The 17,623-nt window shown below is 39.7% G+C and overlaps 1 protein-coding gene across 1 annotated transcript; it reads left to right on the top strand.

Annotated features, from left to right (window-relative positions):
- Nucleotides 1-89: 89 nt before the first annotated feature.
- On the top strand, nucleotides 90-16,654 carry inpp5d (inositol polyphosphate-5-phosphatase D). The gene is made up of 27 exons (XM_085151221.1): nucleotides 90-396; nucleotides 885-948; nucleotides 2,775-2,910; nucleotides 3,000-3,132; nucleotides 3,276-3,416; nucleotides 3,509-3,593; nucleotides 3,674-3,748; nucleotides 3,845-3,922; nucleotides 4,007-4,130; nucleotides 5,601-5,707; nucleotides 5,801-5,903; nucleotides 5,985-6,181; nucleotides 6,274-6,391; nucleotides 6,486-6,582; nucleotides 8,665-8,803; nucleotides 8,990-9,098; nucleotides 9,255-9,343; nucleotides 9,927-10,008; nucleotides 11,979-12,068; nucleotides 12,148-12,258; nucleotides 13,173-13,252; nucleotides 13,342-13,429; nucleotides 13,513-13,659; nucleotides 13,751-13,814; nucleotides 15,214-15,411; nucleotides 15,540-15,964; nucleotides 16,059-16,654. Exons 1-27 carry the CDS (start codon nucleotides 257-259, stop codon nucleotides 16,088-16,090), a joined length of 3,252 nt encoding a protein of 1,083 aa, XP_085007347.1. The 5' UTR covers nucleotides 90-256; the 3' UTR covers nucleotides 16,091-16,654.
- Nucleotides 16,655-17,623: the final 969 nt, after the last annotated feature.

The raw sequence follows: 17,623 nt of genomic DNA, 5'->3' as shown, positions 1-17,623 counted from the left end.
CGAGTGAAGGCACTAGGGCCCTCCTCTCTTTAACTTGACAAATGAGGAAGTTCAGGGCTGAGCTAGTAGCAGCTTCCTTTTACAATTTGCGGAGGCAGTGGATGAACAAGTGAAAGAAAGAACTAAAAAGTATGCACCATGAGAAGATGAAAATAGCCAGAAAGAAAAATTGAGTCTACTTTGTTTTGCTGGGATAATTTTTTTTTTGAGATCACATGCAAAGCTCTTGAGATCGAGCTCTTGGGTGAAAAACAGGATGCCAAGTTATCAACCTTGGTACCATGGCAATATAACTCGATCCAAAGCTGAGGATCTACTTTCCAAAGCAGCAAGAGATGGAAGCTTCCTCATCCGGGACAGTGAATCCATACAGGGAGCCTATGCCCTCTGTGTTTTGTAAGTTATTGTTTCTTTTTATTATGGCTCGCGGTTGATTCTAATATGCCTGCATATACTTCATGTTTCTACTTCATTAAACCTTCGTGACGTGCAGTACCAGCTGTGAATTGTATCGAATCGACACGATCTGGTTGTCAAACTGTATATTTTGTTCAAGAAACACAATTCCAAACATGATCGTTTGTGCGCTGTAGCTATAACACAGTTATTAGTTAAAGTTCCTAAAACTGTCTCACCATATCACATTACATTTTTTTTCTTTTTTTTGCACATACACACTGCAACACAAGACTAGTTCCCTTTTATTTGCATACAGTGCAGCCACAAAGCACCACCCTTTCCCCTCTGCACATCATCTTCCATTGGGTAACCTTCATTTAAAAATGATTCCAACTGCTCACTCAACACATTGAATCCGCTTGTTTCTTCACCTTACATTCATTCCATGTTCCAACCACAGACATTTGCATTTATTTGATCCACAGATATCAGAACTGTGTGTACACATACAGAATCCTGCCAAATGAAGACAAGAAGCTCTCTGTCCAGGTGGGTTCACAGTTTCCATCGTTCTGGTCCGAACCCAGATGAGTTATTATAGTTACTGTGAAGATGAAATAATATTTTCAAAAGTATTAGTCACACATTGCTAGTGCAATGCTCAGTTGTAACCTAATTAAAGATGTAAGCCCACACATGCATTTACTGTCCACCACTTTGACCCAGACTGAAGTATCCTAACAACAGGCGAGATGAATGCGTAAATGACTTTCAAGATCACTAGAATCTGAAGCCGCATGTATTTTTGGTGTATGAGCACGCGTGTGTGACGTTTCCAGTTATCAGATTGATTAGCATAAAATTTAATAAACACAATAATGCATCATTATAGTTGAATTTCAATCTGATGATCGAATACCCCCAGTATTAATAAGTATTAATAGCTTCAGCTTGGAGGTATGAGCATTAACTACAAGAATAAAGATGACATGCTAAATAAACATCAGCAGGTAGACTCTGTTGAATGTTAGCATGCAGGCATACAGATTTCAGCACAAAACTGTTTGTTAGCTCAGTAACTCAGAGCTGCTTACATGCTGCAGTTTAAAACATATTCTCTTATTATACACTAAATATCATTGCCTCACAAAGCTACACTGATAGTAATTTAAAAGCCTTAAAATGTAAAATTTACAGATTTAGGATTACAGACTGGGAGCACAACAACATCACCCTAAAAAAGCCACAAATACCTCTGTTATTTACTATGATTTTTAAATCTATAGAAAAGAGACTTTATGGTTCAGCAAATGGCAAATGCCTGCTTCTCATTTGTATTTAATCTGCCATTGGCGAACTACCTTACAATGAACCAGTACAGAAACTGAAGCAGGAACTAAGAGTTTTGCAGTAAATTAGTTGGCAATGATAAAAGCAAGACTCAATCTGATCAGAAGCAGATCAGCAGATGCTTCATTATCTTGGTATTTGTTCAGTGTCAGCTTTGCAGTGTAAGTCTGAAGAGATTAGAAAACTAACAGGCCCCACAGAGAGGATATAAATGCCTTGGGCTTGACAGAAAGATTGAACAGAGTATCATCTGTATGTTTTTTTTTTTAAATACTGTAATTATAAAAATAGGTGAAAATGCTAGAGAGCTTCTAAATGACTGATTTATGCACTGACATAACAGCTATGTATAATTGCTATGCAAACCCGTGGCCTTAGATAGAAATTCTGTAACAGCAAAATGTGCTGTGTCATGAAATAAGTTTACTGGTATGAAGTAGCAACGTGTCAGGTTTCTAGGAAACGATAAGTCAGCACTGTTACCTCCTAACGTGCCAGGTAAAATGCGACCATTTCGTGCTTTTAAAAACTTGTTACATGAGGTGATAATGTACACCTGTGCAGTTTAGTTTAAAGAAAGTACTTTAAAATAATGTAACCGCCCAATGACTGCAAGTTTCACAATTGAGTTTTACGAGCCGCACAAGAGACTAAATGCAATGTAGCTATATAGAGAAACCAAACCTATTTAAGGGACTATAGTTTTTAAAACCTATTTCTGTTAATGGTTTAAGTGTACGATTTAATTCTTATGACAGAGCAGGGATATGTTTACTTCCTTAAAATAGCTGATGATTTATGGGTAATAATATGTTCTTTTAAATGAAATAAATTGCAAAATTACAAAGGAACGTCTTAGAATGCAACTGGAAAATACCACAGACGCAGACAGTAGACAGGTCTGACATCATATGGGAAGTAACACTTACAGGTTATGTCACCTGCTTTGTTAACAACAACAAAAATCATCCTTTTGTTTACAAAGAGTGATTAAAAAAATATGCTTGCTGTTATCTACTCTGCAGGCATCTGAAGGAGTGCCTATTAGGTTCTTCACAATGCTACCTGAGCTGGTGGAGGCGTATTATAGCCCCAACATGGGTTTAGTCACCCACCTGCAGTACTCTGTCCAGAGGGAGGAGGAGGTAGAAGAGGAGCCAGGTCAAAAACTTCACTTTGTCTGTATATTGGTTTTGATATGGAAGAGAAAGTATTGTTTGTCCTAAACACACTTTATGTCTATTCTGCAGAACAAAACAGTCATCCTCCACAGCTCCCACCAAGAAACATCCCACTTGACAGTGACTCCAAGACTTCAGAGCAAGCCTCCAAATCCTTATCAGACATATACCTGGCGAAACTGCAGCATATGGACTTGTCCATGTATGGTCACAATTACAGACAGTTGCGATGTCTCTTGTACCTACAGCACTATAAAAGTAGAATTTAGGCATTCGGCACCAAACTTTCCAAAACAATTACTAATACGAATTTTCCTGAAGCTTATATTTCTCTTATGTCTCCAGCTTACCAGAAGAGCATGAAATGGCCATCCAAGAATACTTCAGGACTTCAGTCTGCTTAGATGCTGAACAAGTTCAAAACGGTAACCCTAACCTGCCTGGCCTCAAGAAGCTTATAATGGCAGTCTGCAAGAACCTAAACAGGTATAGTGTCCATTTAATGGAGTGTGTAATATTACATACACTTGAATGGATTGGGTTGATTGAACCACGCGCTGATCTTTTTTGCGAGGCAGTGAAATTTCCCGCGTCATGCCAACTCTGGAGGTGTTTCACAGAACGCTGGACCAACAGCTCTCTCCAGGGATTGGACCAAAACAAGTTGGTGGCACCCATAATCCTTTGCAGTATTATCAGCGCTTAAAAGCTGCTCTCTTCATGTATTTCCTCCTTATTTTCAGAATTTCTGTGATTCGGGTCCTGTGTCCTGTAGACTTGAGCAACTAACAAAACTGCTCTACTCGATAGAAGATAAGGTAAAGTACTGTAAGATGTTTTAACAACAGCTTTTTATATGATAATAGAAAATGTTATAAGATATTACAAAGGACGACTCTGCTTCCTTTTTTCAGGTTAAAGGTTCTGTTTTTGAGTATGTTGGATTTGATGCGGGCCCACGGAAATCTCTCATACCAGTCGTTACGTTTGAGGTGCTTTCTTTAGTACTTATGTCTACATAACATTTGTCATATGTGTGTGTGGTTTATTTGATCGATTTCTTCTTTCACTGGTAGGTCAAACAAGAATCTCTCGGTATTTCCACAAAGATGTTCCTGAAAGTGGACATTGAAAGTGGGAAGCTCTACTTTAAGAAGTCAAAAGATGGGCCCGAAGACAAATACTTTGTGCACAATAAAAGTAAGGACCTGAGGAGTTCATTTCTATCTCAAACAGTTGATTGTCACAAAATGCAAACATCAAGATATGATTAACTTAATCTGATTAATCCCACAATCACTTTGGTGATTTCTTTTTTAAATTTTGTTGGAAGGATTTTAATAAAATTTGGTGATCCCTTGTCTCTATTGACGTTACAATAGAAAAACAAAGGTGTTAAATTCAGCGTATTTTACAGTATTTTGCTATATTTTCTAGACTCGACTAAATGGCTACAGTGCCTATAGTGTCCACCGGAGCTTTTGTATTTAACCCTGTGCTCTGTCTTGCTGTTTTGCAAAGAAAATAAGCAATGTTTTTCACTTGGTCTTTATTTTGGAGTAATTAGCTACCAGAATGAAACATTTGTTATTAGAATCAAACATTCTGACATATTTCAAGAACACGCTAATTATTAGAAGATTGCTCTTACACATGTGAGACCACAGAGAAGGTACATTAGCCTGGTTCATTGGAGGAAGCAGTTACAGTTATTGTTTTCTAAATTACTAATTATATATAAGAACATCTTTGGGTTTGTAAAGTTCAGAAAAATGTATTCAGGTGGTACATTTGACTCGGGTCAGTATCTTAAGAAATTAGGAACTTTAAGTAGTGCCACAAAAGCAATTTTTCCATGCTAATAGACAGATAAAGTGGAACTTGTAGTCATAAGAGTTTTAATCAGTCAGTAAGCCTTAAAAATCATTATATAGAAAACGTCATACATGGACCACTGGTGCGTGCTACTACAGACAGTATAAAAGATGAATGTAGCCACCCTAATGTTACGTATTCGTTTTGGACTCTTTGTTTTTAATCCTCAAGTTGAGCTTTTTGGCCAGAAGTGGCCAGTTTTGGAGAAGAGAATGACTCTGTTGCAAGTTTGTTCATTTTGCTGTATTCATATACATAAACTGAAGCGATGTAGCAAAGATTTTTATTAGTGCTAAGAGATCCAGTTAAGTGGCTACAGTTAGTAAAGGTGAAGCCTGACAGATAGTGAACGCACAATCAAAGAAGCAGATAGATGAGTTTGAAAAAATCAATTCACCGGAGTTGTTGTGAAGGGGGGACAGACTGGCGATTTGTCCAGGGTGACCTCACCTCTCGCCCTACGATAGCTGGAATAAGCTTCAAGTCCTCCCACAACCCTGATAAGGATAAGTAAAAGAGAACAGATGGGAGGTATTTTTGTTTATTGGAGGCTGAAAAAAATGTTTATTACTGCTGTAAAACTTGATGTTTTAACAACAGTGTCTATGAAGAGTCCCTTGATTTTTGAGACAGCCTCATTAAAGGAGCTGCAGACTTTGTGCTTGATTCTTCAGCCTGGAAGTTGCACCTTCTCTGCAGCAAGTGCAAAATAGCATGTGTGAAAACAAATGTCAAGAACTACTTTCAAACATCAAAAGCACTTAACTTAATAAGAATACTGCTCTTATCCACCAGTCCTGCAATTGGTGAAATCCCAGAAAATGCACGCCAAGCTGGTCATTGTGGTGGAGACGGAGAAAGAAAAGGTTCTGCGGAAAGAGTTTGTTTTTGATGACACAAAGGTAAGCGTCTTTTTAAAGGCGATGCTCCCTATTCTGATCTCAGTCATGTGCACTTTGTTAAATGTGATGTGTTTTGTTGTCTTGTGAATCCAGAAAAGAGAGGGCTTCTGTCAGCTGCTTCAGCAAATGAAAAACAAACACTCAGAAAAGCCTGAACCAGACATGATCACAGTGTTTGTTGGCACCTGGAACATGGGTAATAGTGATGTCATACAGAATTCAGTGCTTCAGTTAACTTAACTGTATATAATATAAAAACGGATCTGCAAACCTACAGGAAATGCCGGCCCTCCCCCGAACATCAACTCCTGGTTTCAGTGTAAGGGCCAAGGGAAGACACAAGATGACACAGCAGATCATATTCCACATGATTTTTATGTCATTGGGACTCAGGAGGATCCTTTGGGTGAGCGAGAATGGGCAGATACAGTGAAAGGTGTCCTGAGGAACATCACAAACATTAGCTTTAAACAAGTGAGTAACTGTGGCAAAGTTTTGAATTTGTAGCCGAATGCAAACACAAAGCACTAATGAATCAAATATTCTAAACATCTCCAAACATCCAGGTGGCAATTCACACACTGTGGAATATTCGGATCGTGGTCCTGGCCAAGCCTGAGCATGAAAACAGGATCTCTCATGTTTTTTCAGACAGCGTGAAGACAGGGATCGCCAACACCTTGGGTAAGCAGTTCCACTTCTCCTTGAGGCCTGTAATGATTGCTCATAAAAGTTCACAGAAAAATTACCCATCGGTGTTTACTGGTTTGAATTGCAGGAAACAAGGGAGCAGTGGGAGTGTCCTTCATGTTCAATGGGACATCTTTTGGCTTTGTCAACAGTCATCTGACCTCTGGCAGTGAGAAGAAGCTCAGGTGAGGAGAAGGTTACACTTTTCAAAGTATCTTTAAAAAGTTTGAATTGATTAGTAACATCATATACACATATACATATACAACACAGGGTTTTTCTGGGCTCAAAATTAACCTTTGAGGGTAACTATGCAAATAACCATGATTGGTTTGCCTTTAGTTAAGGCAATACCACGGACATTTTATCAACAAAAAATGTCTCTAGGCTAAAACAAATTAAACTCCTTTGATAGAAATTGCAAATCTCTTTGAAATGTGCTAGCATTTTTATAGCCTCTTCAGGGAAAACCCGATGCAGATATCAACAAAGGTGTCATTTCTATGATGGATGGGGAGGTAAAAATCCTAATTGTCTAGTGACGTGTGCAAAATACCCCCCTGTTCACTTATTCACTACTTCCTAACAGAAACTTAGCAGTTCAGTAAATGGAAAGCAGGAAATGTAAATGTGCCTAACAATCAGCACAATTTGGTTTTAGCCTGCTGCTGACATTGACAAAATGTAGCCAGAAACACTTTTTTTTAATTGTCTTTGCAAAAACGGTTAACATTATCTGTTAAATATTAGCTTAGCAGTTAAATTGTACTAGCTGCTAAATATTGTAGGACCTTTACTTTAACCTATAAAAAGAACCTTGAGGTTTGAGTGCTTGTATGGTCAACTTAACAAGCATTCTGCATGACAAAATGAGCTGCAGCTTGGTAGGTATACTCACTCTAGTACATTTTCATGTTGTGCACTGTGTGCAGTGTGTATTTATTTGGACAGACCACAGTTATTCAAATCAAACACAACAAATTGCACGATTATTAGAAATTAACGTTGCAACATTTGATCCCAACGCTTGATTACTGCCCTAGCTACTGCATTTTTGGAAACATTTGTTATTTTTCTTGCCTCAGACCAACAATTTGGGGTCTTGTCCAGATCTGGATCCAGAACTGCTAAAATATTGCTAACTTTCCAAAAATGAACTAGGGGAGGATGGGAGTAAAAATGAAAAGTCCATCCAGGTCATCTACTAATTGGTAGGCTGGTGGTTCAATCCCTGCTTGAACCAGTCTGTATACCAAATATCCCTGGGAAAGATACTAACCCTGAGAATGTGTTTGAATGTGTGTGTGAATGTTGGAGAGTAAGTAGAAAAACCATGGGGAAAAAAGCCCTTGAATATGGGTGAATGAGGCAAGTTGTACAAAGCGCTTCGAGTGCTCAGATAGAGCCCGAGGTGTCCATTTACCATTTGTTATGAAAGGATTTAAAATACACAACAAAATAAAGATGTCAGCAAACCAAAAGTGCTGAAAACAAATGTTTCAACTAAAAATACTCCAATAGGAAACGGCAAATACTCACTAGTAGTTCTAAGCACTCAGCTAAAGCAAAGCAGCCAAGATGGCGTTGGTGAAAACGCTCATCTCAAGGTTTCAAAATGGAACTTTACAAACCAGCGAGTGACATCACAGTACCCATGTCCATCCTTCATATTATCTGCGTATTTGACTAGCTGTTACCCTGGATGAACATCCTTTCTGACTAATTTAAAAAATAAAACAGATGTTTTATTCAATATTATCTGAAACTAGAGACTGAGCCTGTGAAGTCTTCAGGAGCGTATTAAACACAATCACAAGTCTTTTTTTGCAACCACAGAAGTCACCCCCTGCTGGTTTTTAGAAAAACATCCACGTTTAAGACAATTCTATGTTAGCTTCACTTTTCAACCCAGCAAGCTACATCCATCTTTATACTTTATACTTTTTAAAAAATTATTTATTTTCCATCTTTTTTACTGTCATCATCATCCCCTATTACTAGTATAATAGTCACACGGCCACGATGGCAACCATCTTTGTCATTTTTCATGTCGGATTTTTAAAAATTATTCATGTTTTTTATTTATTTATTTACCTATATTTAACCTGGACAACATAAATGATGAATATGTGTCCTCCTCTTTCTGAAGACTTGCTTTAAAAGTCAACGTTTTGCTAAATGGCAGTAGAAACAGAAAACTTTATTGCTTCCTCCACTGATTCCACACATTTTTGATGTTACTCCAATATTTTTTGCTGTATTTGCAGACGGAATCAAAACTATGCCAGCATCCTGAGATTTCTGAATCTAGGAGACAAGAAGCTTAATCCGTTTGACATCACACATCGCTTCACGCACCTCTTCTGGCTTGGAGATCTGAACTACCGCGTTGAAATGGCATCTTCTGTAAGTCATAAACCTTGTTTTATATCTACTTTACATACAGATTCACGGACTTTGCTTTGTTGTGGTTTTTCTCTCAGAAGCATGGTTGTGTTTTTGTTTTTTTTTTTAAACCCTGCTGGTTGTCAGGTGTCTGAGCTCTCAGCTGCTAACACTTCCAGTCACTACTTTCCCCTGTTCCCTTCACAGGAAGCTGAAAACATTGTGTCAAAGATCAAACAGCAGCAGTACCAGGAACTGCTCACCAAAGACCAGCTCAGCATGGAGAGGAAAGAGAGCAAGGTCTTCTTGCATTTTGGTGAGCTTTGATGAATACTGATCAGTACATGTAGGCATATGGCAGAAAGAAGTGTCTTCACTGTTGTTGCCATGCTTGGGATTTTCTGCAAAACACTGTCCTTTTTCTTATAATTGTGTTTGCATACATACGGGTTTTATTCTATTTTGATTGTAGCTGAAGAAGAAATCACATTCGCGCCCACGTATCGTTTTGAAAGAGACACACGAGAGAGGTACGCCTACACAAAGGCCAAAGCGACAGGGGTAAGCTCATGTTTTATCACATCTCTGTTCCCCTACTATGCATCACGGTCACTTCACTGAGACTTTTAATTTTATCTGCTTCATTGCTGTATTTTTTTAATCCTAAATTATTTTATTTCACTTCATCATGTTCGAATGTTATTAGTTTCTTATTATGCATAAAATGTAATTTTATTTGTTTTAACGTGCTCTTAATTTTAACTACATACTTTTAGTGTACTTACAGCCTATTTCATTTTAATGAGGTTTCATCTTTTGAATTTAATTTTAATTTAAGTTACCTATCGTTGAATATTCTTGGTTTGGATTTTTGTTGGCTTATTATTCTTTCATCGACAGTTTGGGAAAAGTCAAAAATCACATTTACTGATAGCAAACGGTTGAACATGGAGCCCGATCTCTTGAACCAATCCATGTTAGCAGGGCTATTTGCTCATGTTTCTTCTACAAATGACTGCCCATCATGCTTCTTATATGTTGGTCTATTTATGTAGAGTTATACTTGAATTATTTTACAGTCTTCAATTTGGAAATTCAAGTATTTTATATTGATATTAATATTAAGATGATTTTAACTCTACAGACAAAATACAATTTGCCATCCTGGTGTGATCGCGTCCTGCGAAAGTCATATCCTCTGGTTCATGTTGTCTGCCAAGCATATGGTGAGTAATCTTCTGTTAAACCTTTTTTTTCTGCAGCTATATTATACATACAGGAATGTATATATATATCAGGGGTGCAACAATACATGTATCGATATTGAACCGTTCGATAGAGTGCTTTCGGTTCGGTAGGCATATGTATCGAACAATACAAAAAAATTTTTTTATTTTATCAACTTTTCTTCTGACGATGCTGTCTGTGTTGAGCGCTCAGTGGATCTGCGTTCGACTACTCCGCCTAGGCTGCACTGTCGAGTGCAGATCCACTGAGCGCAGTGCAAGCTAGCAAGACAGAAGCTAAGCTCATTGCAACATGGCAACTGCCTCAACGCTACCCGAAATTCAACCTCCCCCACCCTCATTCAGATCTGGCCTTTGGAACTATCTTGGTTTTCATGTGAAGTATGACCCTGATGGTAAGCGCATCATGGACAAAGGTAAAACAGTATGTCGGATGTGCCAGGCAATGCTCAATTGGTGGGAACTAGTGCGTTAGCGCAGTTAGCTTGTTAATGTGTTGATGCTGTCCAGCCCCACGCATGGGGCAATCCGTGGTAACTCGTTAACGGAGATTTGCCGCGTTATGGCGTTAATGGGTTTTAAAGAGATTAACGCTGACAGCACTAGTGGGAACACAACGAACATGACTGCACATTTACACCGACATCATCCTAGTGCAAAGACAAGTGGAAGCAGACAAAAACAACAAGCACGCATGCTACAAACTTTACCCGAGTCATTTAGACAGCCGTTAGCACATGATTCTCCTTATGGGGACCTGATATGTTTAATATGCTGCTGAGAATATAGCCCAGAAGAAGCGTATAGTATAGCTTTTATTTTGGAAAGAGCCATTTCTCTGTAATAAACTCTCTTTTCCAAAGATGACTGATTTCTTTCTTCAGATAGATTTTTTTTTATTATTTTGTTGTTCCAGCAACATTAAATTTAAAAACTGTACTTTTGAGTTAAAATATATATTTATAAATAAATAAATATATATATATATATATATACACACACATATATATAAAACAAATTAAAAAGGCATGAACATTTTTTTGTATCAAAAAAATATTGAACCGTGACACCAAAGTATGGAACCGAACCATGAATTTTGTGTATCGTTGCACTCCCTAATATATATATGTGTGTGTGTGTATATATATATATATATATATATATATATATATGGAAAAAGAGAGTTTAGCTCACTTAATTCCAAATAACTGTCTTTAACTGGACCAAGCAGCCAATATGAACTTATTGGTGCCTACATAAAATAAATAATGAGCCATTTTATCGTATTAATCTTTCAACTATTGCTGCTGACTGCAGTCTTCATGCAGACACACCCGCTCATTCGAGCGTTTGCTACTATCAAATGTATGAAATGAAATGTAAACAGAATCTGCATATCTGAAATCTGATGGCAAAATAGGCCGTTTTGCTTTGACTGCAGTTTATACGCTCGTCACTTCTTCAGCCAACTTCATGAGCTCATCACCAGGACCACACACACACACTGACCTTTTGTTAGCTTTTTTTGTTTCACTCTAAGCTCAAACCAGCACAGAACATTTGATGCAGCACTCCTCCTTACAGAATGTGGACTCTGTGTCCAACTGAAAAACGAATGATTGTCCCACCATCAAACTACACCCTTTCCTCCATATTTTGAGGTAGAACAATGCAGATTAACATCTATTTACTTCCTCTGCATCTCTCAGAACCTCTGATTTTTGACTGATCAGAGTCAGATTTCCACTGGTCTAATGTTCATTCTCTGTGGCCCTCGCGCTCTTCTTTTGTTTTCATGTTTTGTTTCGCACTTAGAAAATAAGAAAAAAAAACCTTGAACGCAAAAGTGTCCAAAGGTTGAAGTGAAACTGCAGCTGAGACGTCCTTTCAGGCTAAATATGTGTAAAATATGCACAGAAGTGTTTATAAGTGTTCGTGTGAACTTGCAGGGTGCACTAATAACATCATGACAAGTGACCACTCCCCGGTGTTCGCCTCATTTGAAGTTGGAGTTGCCTCGCAGTACGTTTCCAAACAAGGTATGACCCCCCCCACCCAACCTACTCCACAGATGAGTCCGCTCAATAGCCGCAGTCTGATGCCGCTTTTATTTTTCAGATCCCAGCAGTGCGCCTCCTGGTGGAATTCAGATCATGAACTGTGTGGCCATCTTGTCGACAAAATCGAAGACCAAGTTCTTCATCGAATTCCATTCCAGTTGCTTGGAGAGTAAGTTTCCTCTTTCTGATTGACCACATCTCACTAGATTCTGCTTTAAAGGAACAGTTCGCCTCAAAATCACATAAATCATGCTTCCTCTGGACTGTAAGTGCTGTCTATGAGTCACAGTCAGAATGCAAATGGACACTGATGGCACTCAAAGGGAAAAAAAATGAAAAAGCAAACACTAAACACTCATATCTGTAAAAATACAAAGAATCTTGCCACAAGGTGACAAATACGACTTTCCTGAAACCACAACTTTATTACACAAAAATCTCCCCACAAGCCTGGTTGTGAGAAAATTCTCCTGGGAGTTGTTTTCTCTTTGGTGAGCTACACCCACTCATAGTACCACTGTGCAGAAATCGGTGTGCACCTACCCGTGACGAGAAGCCGCTGCTCACAGTGTGACAGGATGTAAACATTAATACTGCCGTGTCAGCTAGCTGCACACTTCTTCTGGTTGATGTGTGTAGACACTAGAGAGAAAATACTTCCTACATTAAACTGCTTACTCTATTTAAAGCAGACCAATTCCTCTCCTCTCCAGTTCCATGCTCTTATTCTGGGACTCTACTAGAGGAGCTTTGCATTGTTCACAATGTAAAATAATATTTTAATTTGTTTAAATTTTATTTATTTACTTATATTTTATTCATGCTTGAAATGAACTGTTTTAACCTTGAAGTCCACCCTCGCTGTGCCTGAGATTATGTGTTATCTACTCTTACTGACATCATGCACAGCCAAGATCTTTGCAGTAGACTTCTCAAAAAAAAAAAGGAAACAGGTTGCACCAAAAACTATCAATATGAATAAACAGCACTGCAGGCCAGAGCATGCATGTATGTATGCATGAATATTGGGTGAAGTGTCTCATCAAATGGGCTACAATGACTAAAAGCAAGCATTTCCAACAGAAACTGTAAAGACTACAGAGGGAGAGAACAGCGAGCACTCCGATGGGTCTATAAAAGTTTGGTTCGGCAACCAAGTAGAGGTAAACCACAGACACAGCTCACAGCACACACTACTTAGTTATGGCATCAGTCAGTCGTTGTTCATAGTCATTGTTTCTGTCTTTTAAAGCTGACCCCTATCATCTCTGACCCCGAGTACCTTCTGGACCAGCACATCCTGATATGCGTGAAGTCGACGGACAGCGACGAGTCGTACGGTAATGAGCTCGCATTACAGCTTGTAATTTGGATGCGGTGGGCTCAGCAGCGCTTACAGTTTGCTGGTGTGTTATCCCTAAAGGAGAGGGCTGTGTCGCGCTGCGAGCCGCTGAGATCAGCTACACCGAGTTTCAGATCACACTGACTCATCACGGGGAGAAGACGGGAACACTGACAGGTGGCATCCAGCTACGCACCTCTGAGGGCAAGCCCACCGAGAAGCTATACGGTGAGGCTGAGCTTCGACGCAGGACGTATTTGTTCGATATTTTTCTTCTTCGGTTCTTGAAGCTTTATTCTCATTTTGGTTCTTTTTTCAGATTTCATCAAAATCGAAAGGGATGACCCCATCGCCTCAAAAGGCAAATCTGGAGACCTCAATAAGTAAGATTTGGGGGTTTTTTGTGAACCTGTTATGCATTCCCTCATGTTCTGTCATGGCTCGTTACGTATAAAATCAACCACATCCGAAAAACATTCTCACCCTCAAAATCAGTTGTTTTATTTCAGGAAAATAACTTCAATTTATTGAATGAAGTCACGCAGAAATGTACCTTTTTGCTGTGAAGATTTTTCCAGCATTTTTAACCCATCATAACTTCATATGAACAGGAGATGTGCTATGGCTGAAAAAAATATAACACACTGGCAAAAAGTTTTATTCAGCACAGATTTTTTTTCTGTATCTGACTTGGAGCATCACCAGTTTGATGTCTTTCTTTGACATAGAGGAACTCTGGAGAAAGCTTCAAAAAGTGTAATATGGTAAATTTCTCTAATCACCCTGTGGGATAGGTCTAATATGGTCAACATTTTTGTGTAGCTTATGATCGTCCTCTGTGATTAAAGTCATTCAAAGAGTTTGAAAAACCTCTTCAGAACCTGAAAATGTTTGATCAATGTCCATCTGTAAAGACTATTATATGGAACGTGTGCACACCGGAGTTTAAATTTAATTTACAGCCATAAACATTGGATGTATCCTTTGGTCCTGATGACATAGCTGTGGAGGTGTGAAGATGGAGGGCAGGGGACTTTCTCACCAGATTGTTTCACATCATCCTGCAAAGTGAGAGAATGACCAAGGAAGGGAGAAGAGGTTAACCAGCACCAATTTTCAAGAACAAGGGTGACGTGCAGAGCTCTAACTACAGGGGGATAAAGATGATGTGCCATACCATGAAGATAAGGGAGAAAGTTGTTGAAGCTAGTTAAGAAAAGAGGCGATGATCAGTGAGCAACAGCAGCTTCATGCTGAGAAAGAGCTCTACAGATGGGATGTTTGTTTTAAGATGTTGATGGAGAAGTGTGGATGGGAAGGTCAGGGCGAGCTGCACTGTGCCTTTGCGGATCAGAGAATATGATAGGCTGATGATAGGGTGCCAAGACAGGAACTGTGGTACTGATGGGCTGATGGTGGGGGTGGGATTACATCAGAGATCGGCTCTGAGCCCCTTCTTGTTTGCAGTGCTGATGGAGAGGCTGACAGATGAGGTCAGGCGGTCGTTGTGTACGTGATATTTGCAGATAAGACTGTGATCTTTAGTGAGAGCTGGGAGCAGGTGGCAGAGATGCTGGAGAGACGGAGTGTGCTCTGGAGAGAAGGTGAATCGAAGTTAAGAGAAGCAAGATAATCCACTGTCATGCTGGTGGCATAAATCACAGCCATGAGACTGCGATTCAAGTTTTTCTGTTGCCTGATTAATTTTGATTGCTGGTTTGGACCATCAAAACTACTCAGGGCGTGATTTTCCTTTTTCTTCTTCTTTTTTCTGGTTAACAGGTCTTGTAGCAACCAACCACATGATATTTCTAACCCCAATTACATGGGAGTGTCATTCAGAGGTGGGAATGTGATAGATAAAGGCTGGAGTTACAGCATGCCACCGCGAAATGTTCCCTGTGGTGGACAAGCCGGAAAAGAGCCAAAGAAGGGTTACGATGTGAGCACACGCAGCCCCACGGGAAAGCCTACTTCTGTGTAAGTGTTAGCCTCTTTCTGGTTTGAAGAGACTTCAGTTTCATTTCTAAAAATACCTCTAAACCTTTATCTGATCTGATTCTATAGAAAGGGAAACCGATGTCATTAACTTATGATTTCTCTGACAGGGGTGAGAACGGAAAGACGTCAGAGATGTTTGACAACCCGTTGTATGGTTCAGTGACCAAATCACATGGTCGGTCTAAAGACCAAGACCAACAACAGAAGGACCTTCTCATACCCCCAGATGTGCTATTTGGATCCTCCAAAACAGCAGACGGAGATACCGATCGCCCTCCGGTGCCCACCCCACGCAACCGCTCCTTCACCTGCTCTGAGAACAAACCTCAGCCTCCAACACCAGTCAGCCTGCATCCCCCATCACAAAAGAAACCAGTGGTGCCCTCACGCTCAGAAGGCGGGATGGGCCTAAGCCGCCCTCCTTTGCCTGCTAAGTCCCGACCGGGTGTGCCGGAGCCCCAGACCCCCAAACCAAGAGACTACAGAGACACCTCAGAGCTCACCAGCAAACACAGACCACCAGGAAGACCTGGTGAGTCTCGCAAAGACAGCAAGGAACCTACTCAGGTGTCCAGACAGCTATAATACACTAAATGACATCTCTTTGTCTTTTTTTGTGCATCCAGACGTTTCCAAGATGGGTCGCCCTGTGAAGTGAGACTGAGAGGTACAGCTTCCTGGCTGCATTTGTGGAAATGTTTTTAAAAACCCTTGTCTCTCATTTTAGAGGACAATCACATATCTGTGCTGTCATTATAGAGAAGTCAGTTGGCTTAGCTTTGCACCTGTCCAAATGTCTAAAAAATTCATCTGCCTGTCATCCTGAAAAACTCACTTTGTAAGTTAGACTGAGCCGGGCTAGCAGTTCCCCTTTATTTCCAGTCTTTATGCTAAGCTAAGCTAACGGGCTTGTAGTTAGCTTAGTTATCTACTTATCTGAGTGCTAGTGAGACATTAAATGGGTGTACCAGTGTCTAACTCAGCCTTCAAATGTATGTAAACTCATTTTTTAGTTTCTTGGATTTCTGCAAAGCTCGCATTGGAACGTAAGTTTGAACCTGAAACCTGCTTCTAAATTAACTGTTACATTTCATTTGGAGTTTTTACACTATACAGTAGCTGATGAATGTTTACCGCACAGTATTATGTTGCACAGACATGTTTGCCTTTAATATGTGCAAATGATGCTCCAATGAATTCCAATATTAAAGCTTGAATTACATGTTGCGTGTGTGTTTTATGTCACGTCACAAATGACTGCTTTTAAAACTTGGAGTTTAGGCCGCTACAATCTGCTGCGAGGACCAGACCGGTCACACTGCAGTGATTTGCCTCCATCTGCTGGTCCCTAAAGGAACTGCAGGCAGTCTGAGACTTGCAATTTATTCAAGGGGACTTTCTGGCTTGGTGTTATTGGAAATACATCTACATTTTCTCTTTAATCAGCTGTGACTAAAATGGTGAGGTGGCACAGTTCCTGATGTGCACTTTCACTACAAACTGCTTCTACTACTACGCCTCTTCATTGTCGTAAGGCTGCAGCCTGTAACCTCCACCCATCTCGCTTTTGTGCCTCTGCCTTTGCTCCTGTTCCCATCCATGAGAGACCCAGCTATTGTAGCTCAGCCAGCACACTCCTCTCTGGTCAGCCTTTCTTCCTCTTTCCATCAAAGGGTCATGTTTACTACAGGTTCTACCCACCTTAAAACTCCTCATCTTTATTTCATGACACATGTTTACACACCCCAGTTCTTCTGTGCAGCTCCATGTTTGAGTATTTGTTTGGCTGGAAGATGCTGCATATTTGGGGAATAGTCACCAATAGTTATAGACATGGTTGAAGACATCCGTTGGTGTACATTGGCTGTGTTTTCTTGGTGTAGATGTTGAGGCTAACAGCCTAGCCAGTTCTGTTGGTTTAGTTGGTAACTCTTTTGGAACTGGCTGAGGAGAGAAGAGTCTCTGATGAAGTCCAAGTGTGTGAATGTACTCCACTGCAAATATTTTACACATATGTTGACTTTAAAATATTGCTGAAATAACACCAGCGGTTACTGCGTTTTCCACCCTGAGTATTTGAGAATTAGAAGGCCCTATCATGGTTTTCCTTACCTTTCATGTTATACAGTAACTGTCTGTAGTTGAAAACAAAAATCCCAAAATGACAAAGTTCAAAGAAAAATACAAATAA

This window comes from Neolamprologus multifasciatus, chromosome 23, assembly GCF_963576455.1.
Source record: "Neolamprologus multifasciatus chromosome 23, fNeoMul1.2, whole genome shotgun sequence".
NCBI lineage: Eukaryota > Metazoa > Chordata > Actinopteri > Cichliformes > Cichlidae > Neolamprologus > Neolamprologus multifasciatus.
Note: the sequence above shows the minus strand (reverse complement) of the source record. Positions and strands in the feature narration are given on the sequence as shown.

What these genes read in the sequence shown, in the direction of transcription:
- inpp5d (XM_085151221.1), top strand. Translation starts at nt 257, where the DNA reads ATGCCAAGTTATCAACCTTGGTACCATGGCAATATAACTCGATCCAAA. An exon ending in CAAAGGCCAAAGCGACAGGG is followed by an intron (nt 9,344 to 9,926) that starts GTAAGCTCATGT and finishes TTAACTCTACAG; the next exon opens with ACAAAATACAATTTGCCATC. An exon ending in GCAGTACGTTTCCAAACAAG is followed by an intron (nt 12,069 to 12,147) that starts GTATGACCCCCC and finishes TTTATTTTTCAG; the next exon opens with ATCCCAGCAGTGCGCCTCCT.